The sequence below is a fragment of the Sphaeramia orbicularis genome, chromosome 1 (assembly GCF_902148855.1).
Source record: "Sphaeramia orbicularis chromosome 1, fSphaOr1.1, whole genome shotgun sequence".
Classification (NCBI taxonomy): domain Eukaryota; kingdom Metazoa; phylum Chordata; class Actinopteri; order Kurtiformes; family Apogonidae; genus Sphaeramia; species Sphaeramia orbicularis.
The window spans coordinates 15,969,215-15,983,953 of NC_043957.1; the positions used below are offsets into that span (position 1 = coordinate 15,969,215).

The 14,739-nt window shown below is 39.8% G+C and overlaps 1 protein-coding gene across 1 annotated transcript; it reads right to left on the reverse strand.

Moving 5' to 3' along the window:
* Positions 1 to 73: 73 nt before the first annotated feature.
* esf1 (ESF1 nucleolar pre-rRNA processing protein) lies at positions 74 to 14,072 on the reverse strand. Its single transcript, XM_030138766.1, has 14 exons — positions 14,019 to 14,072; positions 12,201 to 12,584; positions 11,707 to 12,041; positions 11,475 to 11,588; positions 8,583 to 8,692; positions 7,693 to 7,845; positions 6,540 to 6,654; positions 6,282 to 6,456; positions 5,995 to 6,174; positions 4,425 to 4,552; positions 4,163 to 4,250; positions 1,668 to 1,750; positions 1,421 to 1,576; positions 74 to 1,342 (listed from the first exon to the last, which is right to left on the reverse strand). Exons 2-14 carry the CDS (start codon positions 12,562 to 12,564, stop codon positions 1,016 to 1,018), a joined length of 2,328 nt encoding a protein of 775 aa, XP_029994626.1. The 5' UTR covers positions 12,565 to 12,584; positions 14,019 to 14,072; the 3' UTR covers positions 74 to 1,015.
* Between the last annotated feature and the right edge of the window lie 667 nt (positions 14,073 to 14,739).

A 14,739-nucleotide genomic window follows, 5' to 3' on the forward strand; every position in this document is an offset into this window, starting at 1 on the left:
GAAATATCACAGCAGCATTTTCCAAATTCTCAGTTTTCACCTCAAAGACGAGCACATTGTCCTAACGTGGTGGTTTTTTTTGGTTGTTTGTCGTTTAATTCAGAAACTGAGCTGTGGTTGGATTATTAACTGAGGGAGGAGCTTAGTTTTATTCAACACAACAATGGCCATGTTTCCAAAACCCTGAAACAGGCATGTTTGGACTATAGTGTGACCAGAAGGTGGCGCTGATGACTGATAAATGGTAGAAGAATGTTGTTTGTTTTGATTGATTTAATGGATGGAACAGATGGATTATTGGTGATGTAATGATAATTACTGACTGATATGAAAATACTTATTGAAACATTTTTACCCAGATTCATTAAGTAAAGACTGAAAAGTTCACGTTTCTGGTTCCATTGTCTTTTTCTAAAAACATGTAAATTAAAAACTCAGGCGTCGACGCAGGTTTGACTGTAAACGTTTGACTTGTGTGTCATTTATTCATCTGTGTCGAACCTCATAATCTGGAATAATCCAAACTTTTCCTCCTGGATCACTGTTGAATTTTCTTGTGATGCCTTCAATGAACTGATGTAACCTCTACTCTGACCTTTAATTCAACAGCCGCAGTAGATATGGAATAATGTCATGACATGTTCATCTGTAAAAATCTGGAGTTTCATCTTTTAAATCTGATAAATGTGTCTTAATGAAGCTGATTTTTCTACTGAAATAAAACTGATCTGACTCAGCAGGATGTGTTTAATACAAACTTATTCACAAAGATAGAAAACCTCCAGGTGAGTCCGTCTGTCACCCCCTAGCGGCCGGTTTCAGTACAGCTAATAGGCACTGCCCCCTCTGTTCGCCAACAGGAGTTAATTTCATCATCTACTAACAGTTTCCCAAAGCTGGTCTCTGTCTCTTCGGGTAGTTTTCATCATCGTGTCATTGTCTGATCAATCTATTTCCATCAGTCATTGATGATGAGTAAATAATTGACAGCTGTGATGACCAATCGCCATCGAGTCTACACCAACTTCTGCTTCTTCCTCGCCTGAAACTGCTCTGTTTTGCTCTTGATGGACTTAACGAGCAGCGACAGACTTGGATCCATGGGTCTCTTCGCTGAAGTCTCATCCGTTTTGCCTCCGGTTGGTGGTTCCTGTGTGGGCGTGGCCTTCTGAGTGCTGGCGGCGGCAGTTGCTTCCTCCTCCCACTGCTGCTCCCGTCGCCGCTGCTTCTCGGCCAGGATGCTCTGCGTGGCCTTGGTCTGTTTGTAGCTGGGGTGGGAGGGGTCCAGGTTGAAGAGGTGGGATGTGAACATGGCCTGGAACCGTGGGTCGTTGACGTCCACCTGATGGAGGGCGGAGACAGTGCGTGAGTCTGGTACATCTCAGAGTTACATTTCTCTCTTGATTTCTTGTGTCCTTACCTGGAAGTGGTCGTCATCTGGCAGCTGCTCTCCTTTCTTCATCAGCTTCTTCTTCTTCTTCTTGCTCAGGTTCTGCTGCTCCACGATCTTGTCATAGTTGAAGTGTTTGTGTTTGGTGTCGCCAGCATCGTCCTCCATCAGCAGCGCCATCTCCGCCTGCACACGGGACAGTTTGGAGCGTTTTATTAAATCAATTCAGCTGAACCGACCCCAGATCTGAACACTGTGACCTGTTTTTATTACCGACCTTCTGTCTCTCCAGCTCCTCCTCCTCCTCCTCTGTTCGCTCTGCCTCATCCTGCTTCTTCTTCTTTGGTTTCTTCTTCAGATCTGCAGGACCGTCAATAAACACCTTAGAATTAAACTGAAACTATCAAACCATCAACAAATAGAGGCTTTTTCTGTTTTTTAGAAACTAATTTTCCATTTTAAATCTTTGTGGGATCAGTGAAAACCAGGTATGGAGGCTGGTGCACACCGAAAAAGTCTTCAGGGGACAGGTGCATAGGAGCATAAGTGAAGAAGAAGGTATCCTGCACACTGTCCATTCAACTTGTAAAAAACGTTAAAAGCTTTTCAAGTTCTTAACGTTTTTTGCAAGTTGAATGGACAGTGTGCAGGATACCTTCTTTCTTCTCGATGTTAAGTCTTAAAAGGTCTGTCAAATGTCTTTTTATTTCAAACATTTTCTCCTAAATTTTGAAATTCTGAATTCTGCTGATGATGAATCCAAGTTGACTTCAGTGTTCATTTTATCTGAGGTGGTGATGGTGTCCTTGGATGTGAATTGACTTACACAGACAAAATGACAACATAAAACATTAACCATGTGAAGAATGTACAAGATGAAATTTGTTCATCTGATCTGTTCCGATGTTTAAAAACAGATACTTCAGATTCTGCATCTTTGTTCATTTTACAATGACCGACCAAAAAAAAAAAGAAGTCGCACATGCAATATTTGACTGCACCACCTTTGGTTTTGATTCCTGGAGACATTCACTGGCACATCTTTTTTGCCACATAGTGCATATGTAGTGTCACAATAAGGTTCATAATATTTTTTTCCATCTATAGTTGCATTAATTTTTGATTATACATCAAGTCCTCATCACATCCCAAATTTTAGAGTCTGGACTTTATGGAGGCTAATCCATGTGTGAAATAGGGGTGCAACAGTACAGGTAGCCCACGGTTCGGTCCATACCCCGGTTTTTGGGCCACAGTTTTGGTATGTGTTTTGAATGTAAAGAACAGGTTTTTTTCTCCCAAAATTATATTTTTATTTTTTTTGTGAGCAAAAACTGCATTTCACAGTTGGAACAAATTATATCACTGTACTGAATAAAATAACCCTGAACAATAGAATCCTTTCTTATTCCTTGACTATTTGTGTACAGTCGTATAAAACAGACATGTGCACACATAAGACCCAAAGGTTTTTTTTTTGTTTTTGTTTTTTTTAAATAAATAAGCTCCTGCTCTGCATAGGGATGTAAAAGAAAACGGTGGTATAAAAACGCCACGGTTATCTACATACACATTTCCTTGTTATAGTGTGTCACGGCACTGGGCCAGGAACCCGCGGGAACTTAAAATTGAGTTACTGTGAAGACAATGTGTTTAATTGCTGGTCGGGTTGTGGGTCTAATGTATATGGGTACGGGCAGGTGCCGGTTTTGGAAAAGATGTGGATCTGTGCAAGATCCCTTTCCACTGTCTCTCACAGAGGGGCGGGGCTTCCCCACGCAACGTGCTCACATGCATGTCGAGTGAGTGAGAGAGAGAGAGAGAGAGAGAGAGAAATCTATCAAACCGAAATCCCACAGTCCATAAGGGTGGATTGTCTCGTGCAGGGCGGATCGAGTGGTACACCATTTTCCCAAGTACCGTTGCATCCCTAGTGTGTAAATGATGTCTCATTCTTCCTGAACCATTCTGTCACAAACCTGATGATCCTGATCAGTCCTGGCATTGTCCAATCCTTTTGACGTTAAAGACATGAGAGGACACTTACTGCATCAGTTAGAGTTAAATAAACAGCTGGACACAAAAAAAGGAACTGCCTGGATTTAAGTTAGTAAATAGTTCTGATCCTTCCATGGGTAAGTACTGCAGTGGTTAATAATGTTTCATCTGGAACGGGTTATTGAACTCTAACTGATGCGGGAAGTGTCCTCTTATGTGATGAAGACTTGATGCAGCGGTCTGATTCTCCATCATCACTAACCAAAAATGAATGCAACTATGGATGGAAAAAATATTATGAACCCTATTGTGACACCACATAAGCACAATGTGGCAAAAACGATGTGACAGTGAATGTCTCCTGGAATCAAAACCAAAGGTGGTGCAGTCAAATATTGCATGAGCGACTTTCTTTTTTTTTTTTTTTTTGGGCCGGGCAGTGTACCGTACTTTCCGGTCTATAAGCTGCTACTTTTTTCCACACACTGTGAACCCACGGCTCTAAAATGATGTGGCTAATTTATGTTTTCTGGGCTAACGATTGATCTGGCTGATGAAGTAGGAAACAGAGGTGCTGCACGTAAGCTTGGCATCAATGACTCGATAATGAGACGTTGGAGACAGGGTGGGTGCGGCTTATAGTCAGGTGTGGCTTATAGTCCAGAAAGTACGGTATATTATATATTTATTAGTCTTCACCTTTAAGAATCCAAAAGCCTCATGTTCGCACTGATCACGTGACTCATCGATCTGACCAACAGTGGTTTAGATTACCTGAGGCCACGAGCTCCTCAGCGAAGAACGGGTCGTTGAGGTCGACATCTGGAGGAAGTTCGTCGTCGCTGAGCTCTGTCTCGTCAGCCTGATGTGACACAATCAGATTTTGGTTTTTAGGTCACAATTTAACATTAGACAGAACAGAGAAACATTCAGATTTGTCATTATTTCCCTGTTATTTTACTGGTCTGAAGATGGGACCTGAACTAAAATGAGTCTGACGCCCCAGGTTCAAGTCTGTACTCGTTTGTGTCTTCACCTGTTTCCTTCTGTCTTTCTTCTGCTTCCTACGGTCCTTCTTCTTTTGCAGAAACTCCTCCCATGGCGTCATCTTCTCCCTCCCCTCCAGCTTCTTCTTCACCAGCGTCTCTGTCGTCTCCTTCAGTCCTGAACAAATAACATAATAATAATAATTTAAAAAAACCAAAAAAACATGACAAATCTCAACATCTGAAGCTTCATATGATGAGCGTGAGAAACTAAACTGAATCCTGTTGTTTCTGAACAGATTTCATCGCTTTAGACCCCGATTCTAACACAAGTTTCAGATAAAACTGGACGGAGACACAGAGGACCAGCAGAAACTGAACATTCAGTCCCTTCAAAGTGTTTCTTGTATTCATGATACTGTGTCGATGCCTCGTGTCTCCAAATGTGTCCATCCAATACAGGTAAAACTTTGACCCAGGAGCTGACAGCGCCCTCTGGTGGCCCACTGGTCATACTGTCTGTACTGTTATGAACAAACATGAACCTGTTTAATCCCAGATTTGGGGGAGAATTTTCAATTCATGTTGGTTGTTAGAGAAAATGTTGGTTTTATTCCCAACATGTAATTAAAACATGTTTCCCCTCCTCCTGCCACCACTACTACTACCACCACTCAACCTATTACTACTAGTACTCCTATTACTACTACTACCACTCAACCTATTACTACTAGTACTCCTATTACTACTACCAATCAACCTATTACTACTAGTGCTCTTATTACTACTACGACTCAACCTATTACTACTACCACTCCTATTACTACTAGTACTCCTATTACTACCACTCAATCTATTACTACTACCACTCAACCTATTACTACTAGTGTTCCTATTACTACTACCACTCGACCTATTACTACTACCACTCCTATTACTACTACCACTCCTATTACTACTAGTACTTCTATTACTACCACAACCTATTACTACTAGTACTCCTATTACTACTACCACTCAAGCTATTACTACTAGTACTCCGATTACTACTACCGCTCAACCTATTACTACTAGTGCTCCAATTACTACCGCTCAACTGATTACTACTACTACTCCTATTACTACTAGTTCTTCTATTACCACCACTCAACCTATTACTACTAGTACTCTTATTACTACTACCACTTAACCTATTACTACTAGTAGTCTTATTACTACTGCCACTAAATCCATTGTTACCAGCACTCCTATTACCACTAGTACTCCTATTACTACTAGTATTCCAATTACTCCTCCTCCCACTCTTTTCTCCTACTCTACTCTTCCTCCTTTGTGTGTCTCCATATCCTCCTTCCATCTCACTCCATTTCCTTCATCTTCTACGTTCATGTTCTTCTCCACATCCATAAATCTCCTCTTTGCTCTTCCTCTTTTCCTCCTGCCTGGTGCAGAACATCTTCATCATCCTTCTACCAATGTATTCACTATCCAACCTGCTCTGTCCATCCGTGTCCTTCATAAACATGGATGCTCTCACCACCGTCCTCTACATCCTTCCCATAAAAATAAAACTTCTCACCAGCTGTTACAGGGAGTCACAGTGGCATCATGTGGTCCTACCTGGAACCCAGGTGATCTCCATCTCCATGTCCTTGTCCTCCTTCAGCTTCTTCTCTTTGTCCTGAATGCCTTTGAGCAGCTCCCTGTACTTTGAGATTTGCTTCTCACTCTTCTTCTTCTTCGTCTTCTTCTCCTCTTCTTTGGTTTTCCTCTCGTCCACAGGTTCCTCTGCCTGATCAGCTGCAAAAACGACAGCAAAGTTCATGACATTAAAGATTATACTATGACATTAACTTAAAAATAAAGTTAAACTAACGAGATCTAAACCACAAAGAAAACAGTCTCACCTTCTGCTGCATCTTCAACTCCAAACTGAATCCCTTCGTCTTCCTTCTCCTCGTCTTCTTCACTGGACGATGCGAGGTAGGCGTTGAAGTCCATGTCCAGCAGCTCATTTTTGTTGAACTTCCTGTTGAGGGCGCTGACTCGCTCATGGTCCGTCTCATCCCACGTCAGCTGCACCTGATGGACGCAGACATTCAGAGTTTTTATTTAAGATGAAGAAGCAGAGAAACATCTAAATGTGGAGAATGTGCCATTGTTACCTTGGACGTGGACGAGGCGGAAGAGGTGAACAGTTTGGGTGTGTAGGATGTCAGATTGACGTCAGTCGCCACGTCTTTGGGTTCATCATCAAAGGTGACGTCATTGGGAATAAACCTGGGAATAAATCAAATCAATGAATAAAAATGGGATCAATGGCCCTGTAGCTCACTGGCATGTTCAATCAAGAATCAATAAGCCGAAAGTGCGAGGTTGTCAGGTTCTGCTGTTATGTTAGAGTCCTGTAGTCTGGATGCAGGAGATCAATCTCCCAATAGAAGTGGGTGGTACTTCCACTGGAGGAGAACTCAACTAATTCAATGAATCCTATCAGCGATCAATAGTCACTATTTCAATATCTCTAACTATTTCCAGCTTATAAACCATCAAAATATGGCTCATAAGTAAAGGCAAATTTTTTATATTTCAAAAATTCATCAAAAAACAAAATTTCTAAAACTGAACAAACTATATAGACATTGTCCTTAGGAAGCTACATATGAACTTTGAAACAAATCCGACCAGTAATTTCATCAGAGAAGATGTTTGAAGAATTTTATAACTCCTGGCCAATCGGCCGGTGAGATGAAAACTGGATGAAACTGATCAGAATCAACGAGCTGAAAAAATATTTAAGATACAGAAAATAAAACAAAAACCACCGCAACAGCTAAACGAGTTATTTCTTTGAAATGGAAAGACATTCAAGGACCCACAGTGAACCAGTGGATTAAAGAAATGTCTTCTAACCTGGCACTGGCACAGCTGACGTATCTGGCTAAAGGAAAGATTAAAGACACTTTTTTTTGCAATTTATAAAGGACTTGTCTGTATAGACAATTAAGTTGTGTCTGTCAAGTATATTTTGTTGCACTGGGAGTGGGTGGGAGGTGGGGGATGGTAGGGATTGTTTTGATGTGTGGGTGTTGTTGCCTGTTCTTATAAAACCATGAAAACAACAATAAATATATTTATGAAAAAAAAAAAAAAGAACCGCAAGGAAAACATGGATCTGGATCAGAAACTTAATAGTGTGTTTATGGGTTTCTATGTTTTTATGCCTTGACGACGTTCCTTTGGTCCTTTCGTCATCTTCTGTTGTGTTTTGTAGCGATCTGTTATGTTCTGTTACTGGGTTGTGTTCTGTTCTGGTACCGGAGGTCCAGGACGGAGCAGCTGCTCTCGTACTCGTAACCGTCACACTCGTTGTAGATCTTCGCCGCAGTGTCGGACGAGTCGCACTCTACCACGCCATAGAAGTACTTCAACCTCTTGAACTGGTAGTCACGCATCTTCTCTCTGTAGACCCTGTGAGACAATGTACATCCATCACATCATCAGATTCATCACATCAATCATGAGAAGACCATCTGATCCTTCTCTCACAAACATAAATAAATCCATCGTCCTGTTCTGCTGTGAAGAACTGACGAGGGGGAGAATTCTACGCTTCAGAAAGTGAATAATGTGGATCTGACCGAGCAGATCTACAACTAATGACTGTATAAGCAAACTAGACGACAACTGAGTGGATTTGTACAGGTAATAATGTGGAGTGAGTCTAGAGAAGAAAAAAGGTCTGAAATTAAACGCAAATCAAGAGTAAATATAAACAAACACTTCAATAACTATGTAAACAAATCAGGTCAGTGAACAGCAAAATAAAAGTAAAAATCTAACTCAAATTCTGTAATTCATCTACAAAACTCTCCAACTCTTGATGAAAAATACTGAACAGAAATTGAAAAATGAACAAGATTTTGGTGGTAAATCCCTAATGTGTTCAAATCACCTAATTCAATTCAACCGACGACAAAAACCAAAGAGGACCCAAAAAGAACCGAGAGGGAAGAAATTACTTCTTTTTTTGCAGGTGTTATGATGATTACTGAATTAATGCTTTGAGTATTTTAACTGAACCGTGGAAACCATTTGATGCCAGTGAATGAATAAAAAACCTGGACATTGGGTTCAGGATTAGGTTCAGGTTCAGGATTAGGTTTAGGTTCAGGATTAGGTTTAGGTTCATGTGATCTCAGACTCACTTCTCCTCCTCGGTGTCGTCTTCAGAGTCATCGGGCAGAGCTCTCAGTTCCATCGGACCCTGTGTCGCCTCCAACTTCAGCCTCTCCTTCCCGAAATCAGATGGGAAAATCTGCACAACAACACCCAGAATGCACTGCTGCTCATCTCTATCACAGATGTATGCATATATGTAGGAGTCACTGAGCACAAAGCAGAGAAAACTGAAAACAGCTTCAGTCTGTTCAGTCAAACCTTTTACACCAACAGTTACACTTCTTGACTCTATTTCAGGACATTTTTGACCAAAATTAAACTGGTTCAAAAGCTGAAATGGTTCACAAACAGGCTTTCACTGGAACTGAAGTGTGAAAAGGGAGATGCAGAAGAAGAGGTGGAGGTGTTTGGTGGATTTTTATGTCCATGTTCATACAAATATTTGTCTAAACAGATATTTTTTTCTTCAGTTCTAAAAAAATTCTGACCACCTGACCTTCATTTTACTAAACATCTGTCCACATGATAACGTAAAACCGACTCCAAACATGTCCAGTGTCCATAGTTGTTGTTGTCCAACTTGTGGACATGTTTATCTGCATTCGTGTGGACAACGTGGCATCAGCATCGTATGAAGGCCAAATGGTGGCGCTGTTACACTGCTTTATCGTATTACCTATAAACTACATAAACTACTACATTACCTATAATACAGCTGTTTGTTAAAGTGCGATATACGAAGTTATTATTATTAGAAACTGCACTAAAAAGGTCCGATTCAATATGAGTTTTGCTGATATAAAATAAACTGATCTGAGTCACATATGAGTTAAAGATCTGGAAGCTTTAACCTGCAGAACAAACACAGCATTAAGATGTAGCTTCTTAAGCCCGGTTTCCCCTGGTTACCAGGAGCAACCACAGTTCCATCTGTGTTACCACGGTAACGCTACATGGCACTTGCAGAAATGTACATAAATATACACCAACTCAAACAAACACTTAAAAGGTTAAATTTGTAAACCAGTCTAACAGTCTGAGACCAGCGTATGTCAGGAATAATTCAATAAAACAGACCAATGAGAGAAATGTTGCAGCGCTAAGCTAACACTAAGCAGATCCAACAAACTAGGATTATTTATCTAATTCACTGAACAAGACAAAGAAGAGCAAAAATTAAAGGTCACTTTGCTGTTTTCTGATCATAACTTGATTTTATATGAATGAAGGTTCTATTGGCTAATCCACTGTTTTGTTTTGCATTGAATGAAATAACAAATGATTCCGACTAAAACAAATGGACCAGGGTTTAACAGGTACTGAAGGCAGTTGAAACATGTTAAACTGTCGAAGAATAAAATCCTCCTGAATCCACATCACTTCATTTACAGTGGAACACATCTCTGACCTTTCAAAACAAAATCCTGACATCTGAGCACATTAATCTGATTATGAAAACTTTACCTGAAGAAAAACATTAGGGATGCCCCAATCCAACATTTGCATCAGCCCCGATACAGAATTAAAATTTAGATCAGGTAACAGTGACAATAAGCTGATCCGTAGTGGCGTAATATTCCATCCACAGCCGTACAATAACCATTTATTTCAACGGCTCTGATTCGAATAATTCTGTGCCAAGAGTGGTGCGTGTGACGTCATGCAGCAGCAACATGCTCAATACACAGAGCAGCGGTGGAACGAGGGAAAGGCTCACCTGTGTCAAAGTATTTCAGCCTAACTTCACCAACAACATCCACAGCTACTTGTAATATCTGCAAGGCCAACATTCCCAGGGGTGGTGAGTAAGCCTTGAGTTATAATACAACAAACTTAATCAAACACCTCGAGTGATTTCATAGTAAAGAGCCTGTGGAGTTCATCAAACTAAAAAAGCAAAAAGGAGACGGTATGAAACAGCTAATTTTGGCAGACAAAGGAAAAAAACAGTATGAACAGTATGAAAGCAACAAAAACCACCAAAAGGGTACTGGATTTTATCATTATGGATGGGCAACCGCTGTCTGTCATTGGGAACAAGGGCTTCAGGCTCCTAGTAAACCACCTGGAACCACGATACCACATGGTCAAATGAAAATGTTTATCCGAGACGGCTCTATCTGAACTCTACCAGTAAGTGTACAAACACATTAACATTATAAATGAGATAAAAGATGTCAAAATGAGCTTTAGAGTTTATTAGGTAATTCAGCACTGGTATAATTATTTTTTGTATCGGATCAGTATTGGCAGATACTGAAACCCCGGTATCGAAATTAGTATCAGAGGCCAAAAATGCAAATCAGAGCATCCCTAAAAAAACATCAGTCTTCCACTGTTTTTGCTAAATGTATTGAAATATTTTAACACATCCTATTTATTTTTACTGTTATTCAGAAATGAATGTGTGGTACAACTACTTTGTGACGATAATAAAACAGAATTTCATATAATTCAACACAGAATAGAAAATGAGTGTTTCCATGTGGTTATTTCATAAGAATTATTATTGATTTAATTCTATGGAAATGAGTTTAATTGCAATAGTTTCATCATGGCCAAAACTTTTGGTTCCGACACAAATCTTGTTTTTGCCAACTTCAATTATAGTTCTTTTAGATCATTTTTCCATATATTTCTGAGGTTTATTCAAGCACAATTGCAAATATTTTATGAGTTTAAGACTTTTACTGACAAACACATCACATTTATTTCCCACTGATCATAACATGGTTTTATATGAATGAAGCTTTTACTATCGGCTAATCCATAGTTGGACTGGAAACAAATGGGCCAGGGTTTAACAGGTCTTTAACGTCATCCCTGTCCATGTGTGTCATGACTGCATCTAGAAAAGTACTACTATAATGGACTTTGAGGACTGTTCTGGTGGATAAACTCTTTCAGAGCAGCTTTACCTTCACCGACAGCACGGCTCCGCCTTTAGGGACAAAGGAGTTGAACAGAGCCAGCAGGTCTTTGGCCTTCATCCGGTCCCAGTCCATGTTACAGACAGCCAGACGGGTAGACACCTGGGACACACACACAAAACATCAAACACTGTGTTCACCAAACAAAATGTTCACAAACACAGGGTAAACATGATGAATAAGTTGTGTTTCCAGGTCATGTGATGCGATCATCCCCCACCTCATCGCTTCGCGGGGCGTCTTTGCACAGCTCGCCCCAGTCATGTTCGATCTCCTCTTCCTCTCTCCGCAGGATCATGTCCACCTCATCCTCTTCATCGTCCTCATCGGAGCTGGTCTCGATGTTACCCTTCCCTCTGGCAAGATCTGGTCCGCTGTCGCTGTCGTCTGAGTCCAGACCAGACTCTTCTTCCTCGTCTGATCCACTGTCCATGTCACTGCCTTCCTCCTCCTCAGCACTACCTTCCTCTTCATCGTCATCATCACTAATGTCTGTGGCATCTTCTCCCAGGTCTGAGGCGTCATCCTCTTCACTTTGCTGCTCCTCATCTTTATCTGAAAATAAAAGTTACAGTTGAGTGAATTCACTGCTCTGGGTTTAAAGGTCAAAGGTCAAAGCAGGAGGAGACATTAGATTTTAACTGAAGTCTGTAAACGACTGAATAAAAGACCAGCAGATGACAGTGACCTCCAGCTTCAGAACCATCTCCTGACCTTCCTCAATGACTCGGACTCCTCGTTCAGGTTTCTCTCCTTTAGCTCCATCAGTTTTCAACTCCCCTTCCTTTATCTTCTTCTTTTTCTTCTTTGCGTCTGTCTTCTTACTCGTCGCGTCCTCCTCATCCTCTGAGTCAGACAGTTTGTAGAAGCGCTTCAGGTCCTCTGTGGACGTGTGGTTGATGGGACGGCCTCGCTTGTCCACCGTGTACTTGACCTTGAAACGCTCATCATGGAACATGGACTGGAAGCGCTTATCAATCTTGATCTTGCGTTCTCTCTCAGGCATCTCCCAGAACCTGGGGTCCTTCTGCACCCGGGCGAAGCGCTCGTCCACATCCTGCTTCTTTTTGGACGACATGACTGAAGTGAAACAGTCACCTGGTAAAAAAAAAAATAAAAATTGGACAACATGAGGAACAAGCCTGGCTCCTCTACTCTACAATGACAGAATTTAACTGGTCCTCTAACCCTTTTCCCTGAGAATGTGTTAATATTCCTTGCAGATGTAGTTTTAATTTGTTTTACTGCTCCTGAACCCTCTCTTAGCCTCATATTCTGAACAAATACATGATCTTATTCTTTGATCACAGTGACATGTTTCATTTTATAAACATATCTCAATTAAAGTCAGAGACTCATAAAATAATACTAACAAGAAGAGACAAACAGAAGAAAGAAACCATTCATGATCCACTGTGTTGAAATGTTTTCAAAGTTAATCCTCTTTCATCATTTTCTGATTCTCTGTTGCATCTCCAAGACATAGCTGAAATTTACTCTGAACATCCAAGAAACACTTTGGATCAGCTGTTCCTGAGTGTTTAATGTCTCCTTAATTTAACAGAGGTTTTCACTTGAATTATTTCCATGAAAACCCATGTCATGAGATGGGAAAAGTTCTGAGTTCCCAATTAGCATGTGAGGACCCATCAGAGGGTCAGCTGAAGCTTATTTCAATTCTTAAAAATGGGATGAAGAACAGTGTGATTACATTAAAACATTCCTACACATTATTTACAAAAGCCATTACCTCATCACTCGTCATGAAAGAAGGCTTTGGTTCATTTAAACATTTGATTAGATTCTGTTTAACAACATCTGTAAAAGAATTCAAGAATATTTATAGGTTTTCACATTAGATGGATTAGAGTTCTCATGGACATGAGTCATTATTCTTCTAGAAATAATGAACATTATCTGAATTCTTGCGTTAATTCTTATTGTTTTCTTATGATCCTTCACATCATTTAAATGTTTTAATCAGATATTCTACCTCACATCAATGAAATAAAAACTCACTGCTGAACCTATACAATCAAATTTAACAAAGTAAAAGCGGGTTTAATTCTCTGGAAATCTGTTGTTTTTCTTCTGACAAACATTAAACTGAATGACCTGCTGTTTTCACGTGGAATTATATGAATGGAACAAAAAACGCGTAACACTTAACTGTCTTAACTTTCAAGTTGAACCCTGAATCACAAAATCAGACTGACCAACACATATTACTGTAGTGTACGTTGTAACAGTGGAGTAAATTCTACGGTTTTCTTACATTTACAGGACAATCTACGACATGACTCTCGACTTGACTTAACAGATAGATTTGTCGCATAAAGTCATAGTTTGTGTGTTATTTGTTAGGGGTTCTCGCCTGTATTTTGTGCTTTTTCGGTTCACGTGTGATTTAAGACAAAACCCGGAACTAGATCCAATTACAAACCACACTGAGTATACGGACATGGGAAATACACGAACAAATTAACTAATAAATTCATCAAAACATCAATAATCACCGATATTTACACATACCTTTGGGATGTTCTGCTACACGTGTTTTCCCAGCATGCCTCTGTTCCGTGACCTCTTTAGTCCCGCCTCCTTTTTGTTACGGCAGGAGTTGAGGGACAAACGGACGAAAAGCGAAAGAGACCCGTCGTCAATCTGTTAAATATGTTTCAATAAATCAGAGATAATTTATAGATTCGGTTGAACACCAGTGCATCTGTCCTGGTTCACTGTAAATGACATATGAAAGAACAAATAAAAGACTAAACCTGTAAAACATGCTATATTAAACATTTTGTGTATAGAGGATTTCAAGTTATTGCTCATCAGTTAATAAATGTACATCATGATTTGATTTTGACACCTTATTAGCAATTTATAACAAGAAATAATTCCTTTTGGATGTGTATTTTAATATAAATCCCCATATTTTATTTTGGTTATATTTATAGTGTATCTTATGATACATAAAAGTGCTCTGTACAAGTTTTTGTGGGTTGTCAAGTGCTTTCATTAAAATTAAATACATTTTCTTATCTGAATTCCTGTGTTAACTCTTAGAGTCTTCTTATTACACTTCTCATCATTTTTGATTTATTGTGAAGTATTCAACCTCAGATCAATAAAATAAAGAGTCACTGCAGGACATAATCCAATTTACCCAATGTATTTTATTTTGGGAACATATATAGTCCATTTAATTGTAAATAATTTTATTTGTGTAAATTATCAAGTACTTTCAATA

Coding starts and splice junctions, on each gene's coding strand:
- esf1 (XM_030138766.1), bottom strand. CDS start 12,564: ATGTCGTCCAAAAAGAAGCAGGATGTGGACGAGCGCTTCGCCCGGGTG. Junction 12,042..12,200: donor AGTCCGAGTCATTGAGGAAG/GTCAGGAGATGG, acceptor TTTTATTTTCAG/ATAAAGATGAGGAGCAGCAA. Junction 6,175..6,281: donor AGTTGAAGATGCAGCAGAAG/GTGAGACTGTTT, acceptor TCGTTTTTGCAG/CTGATCAGGCAGAGGAACCT.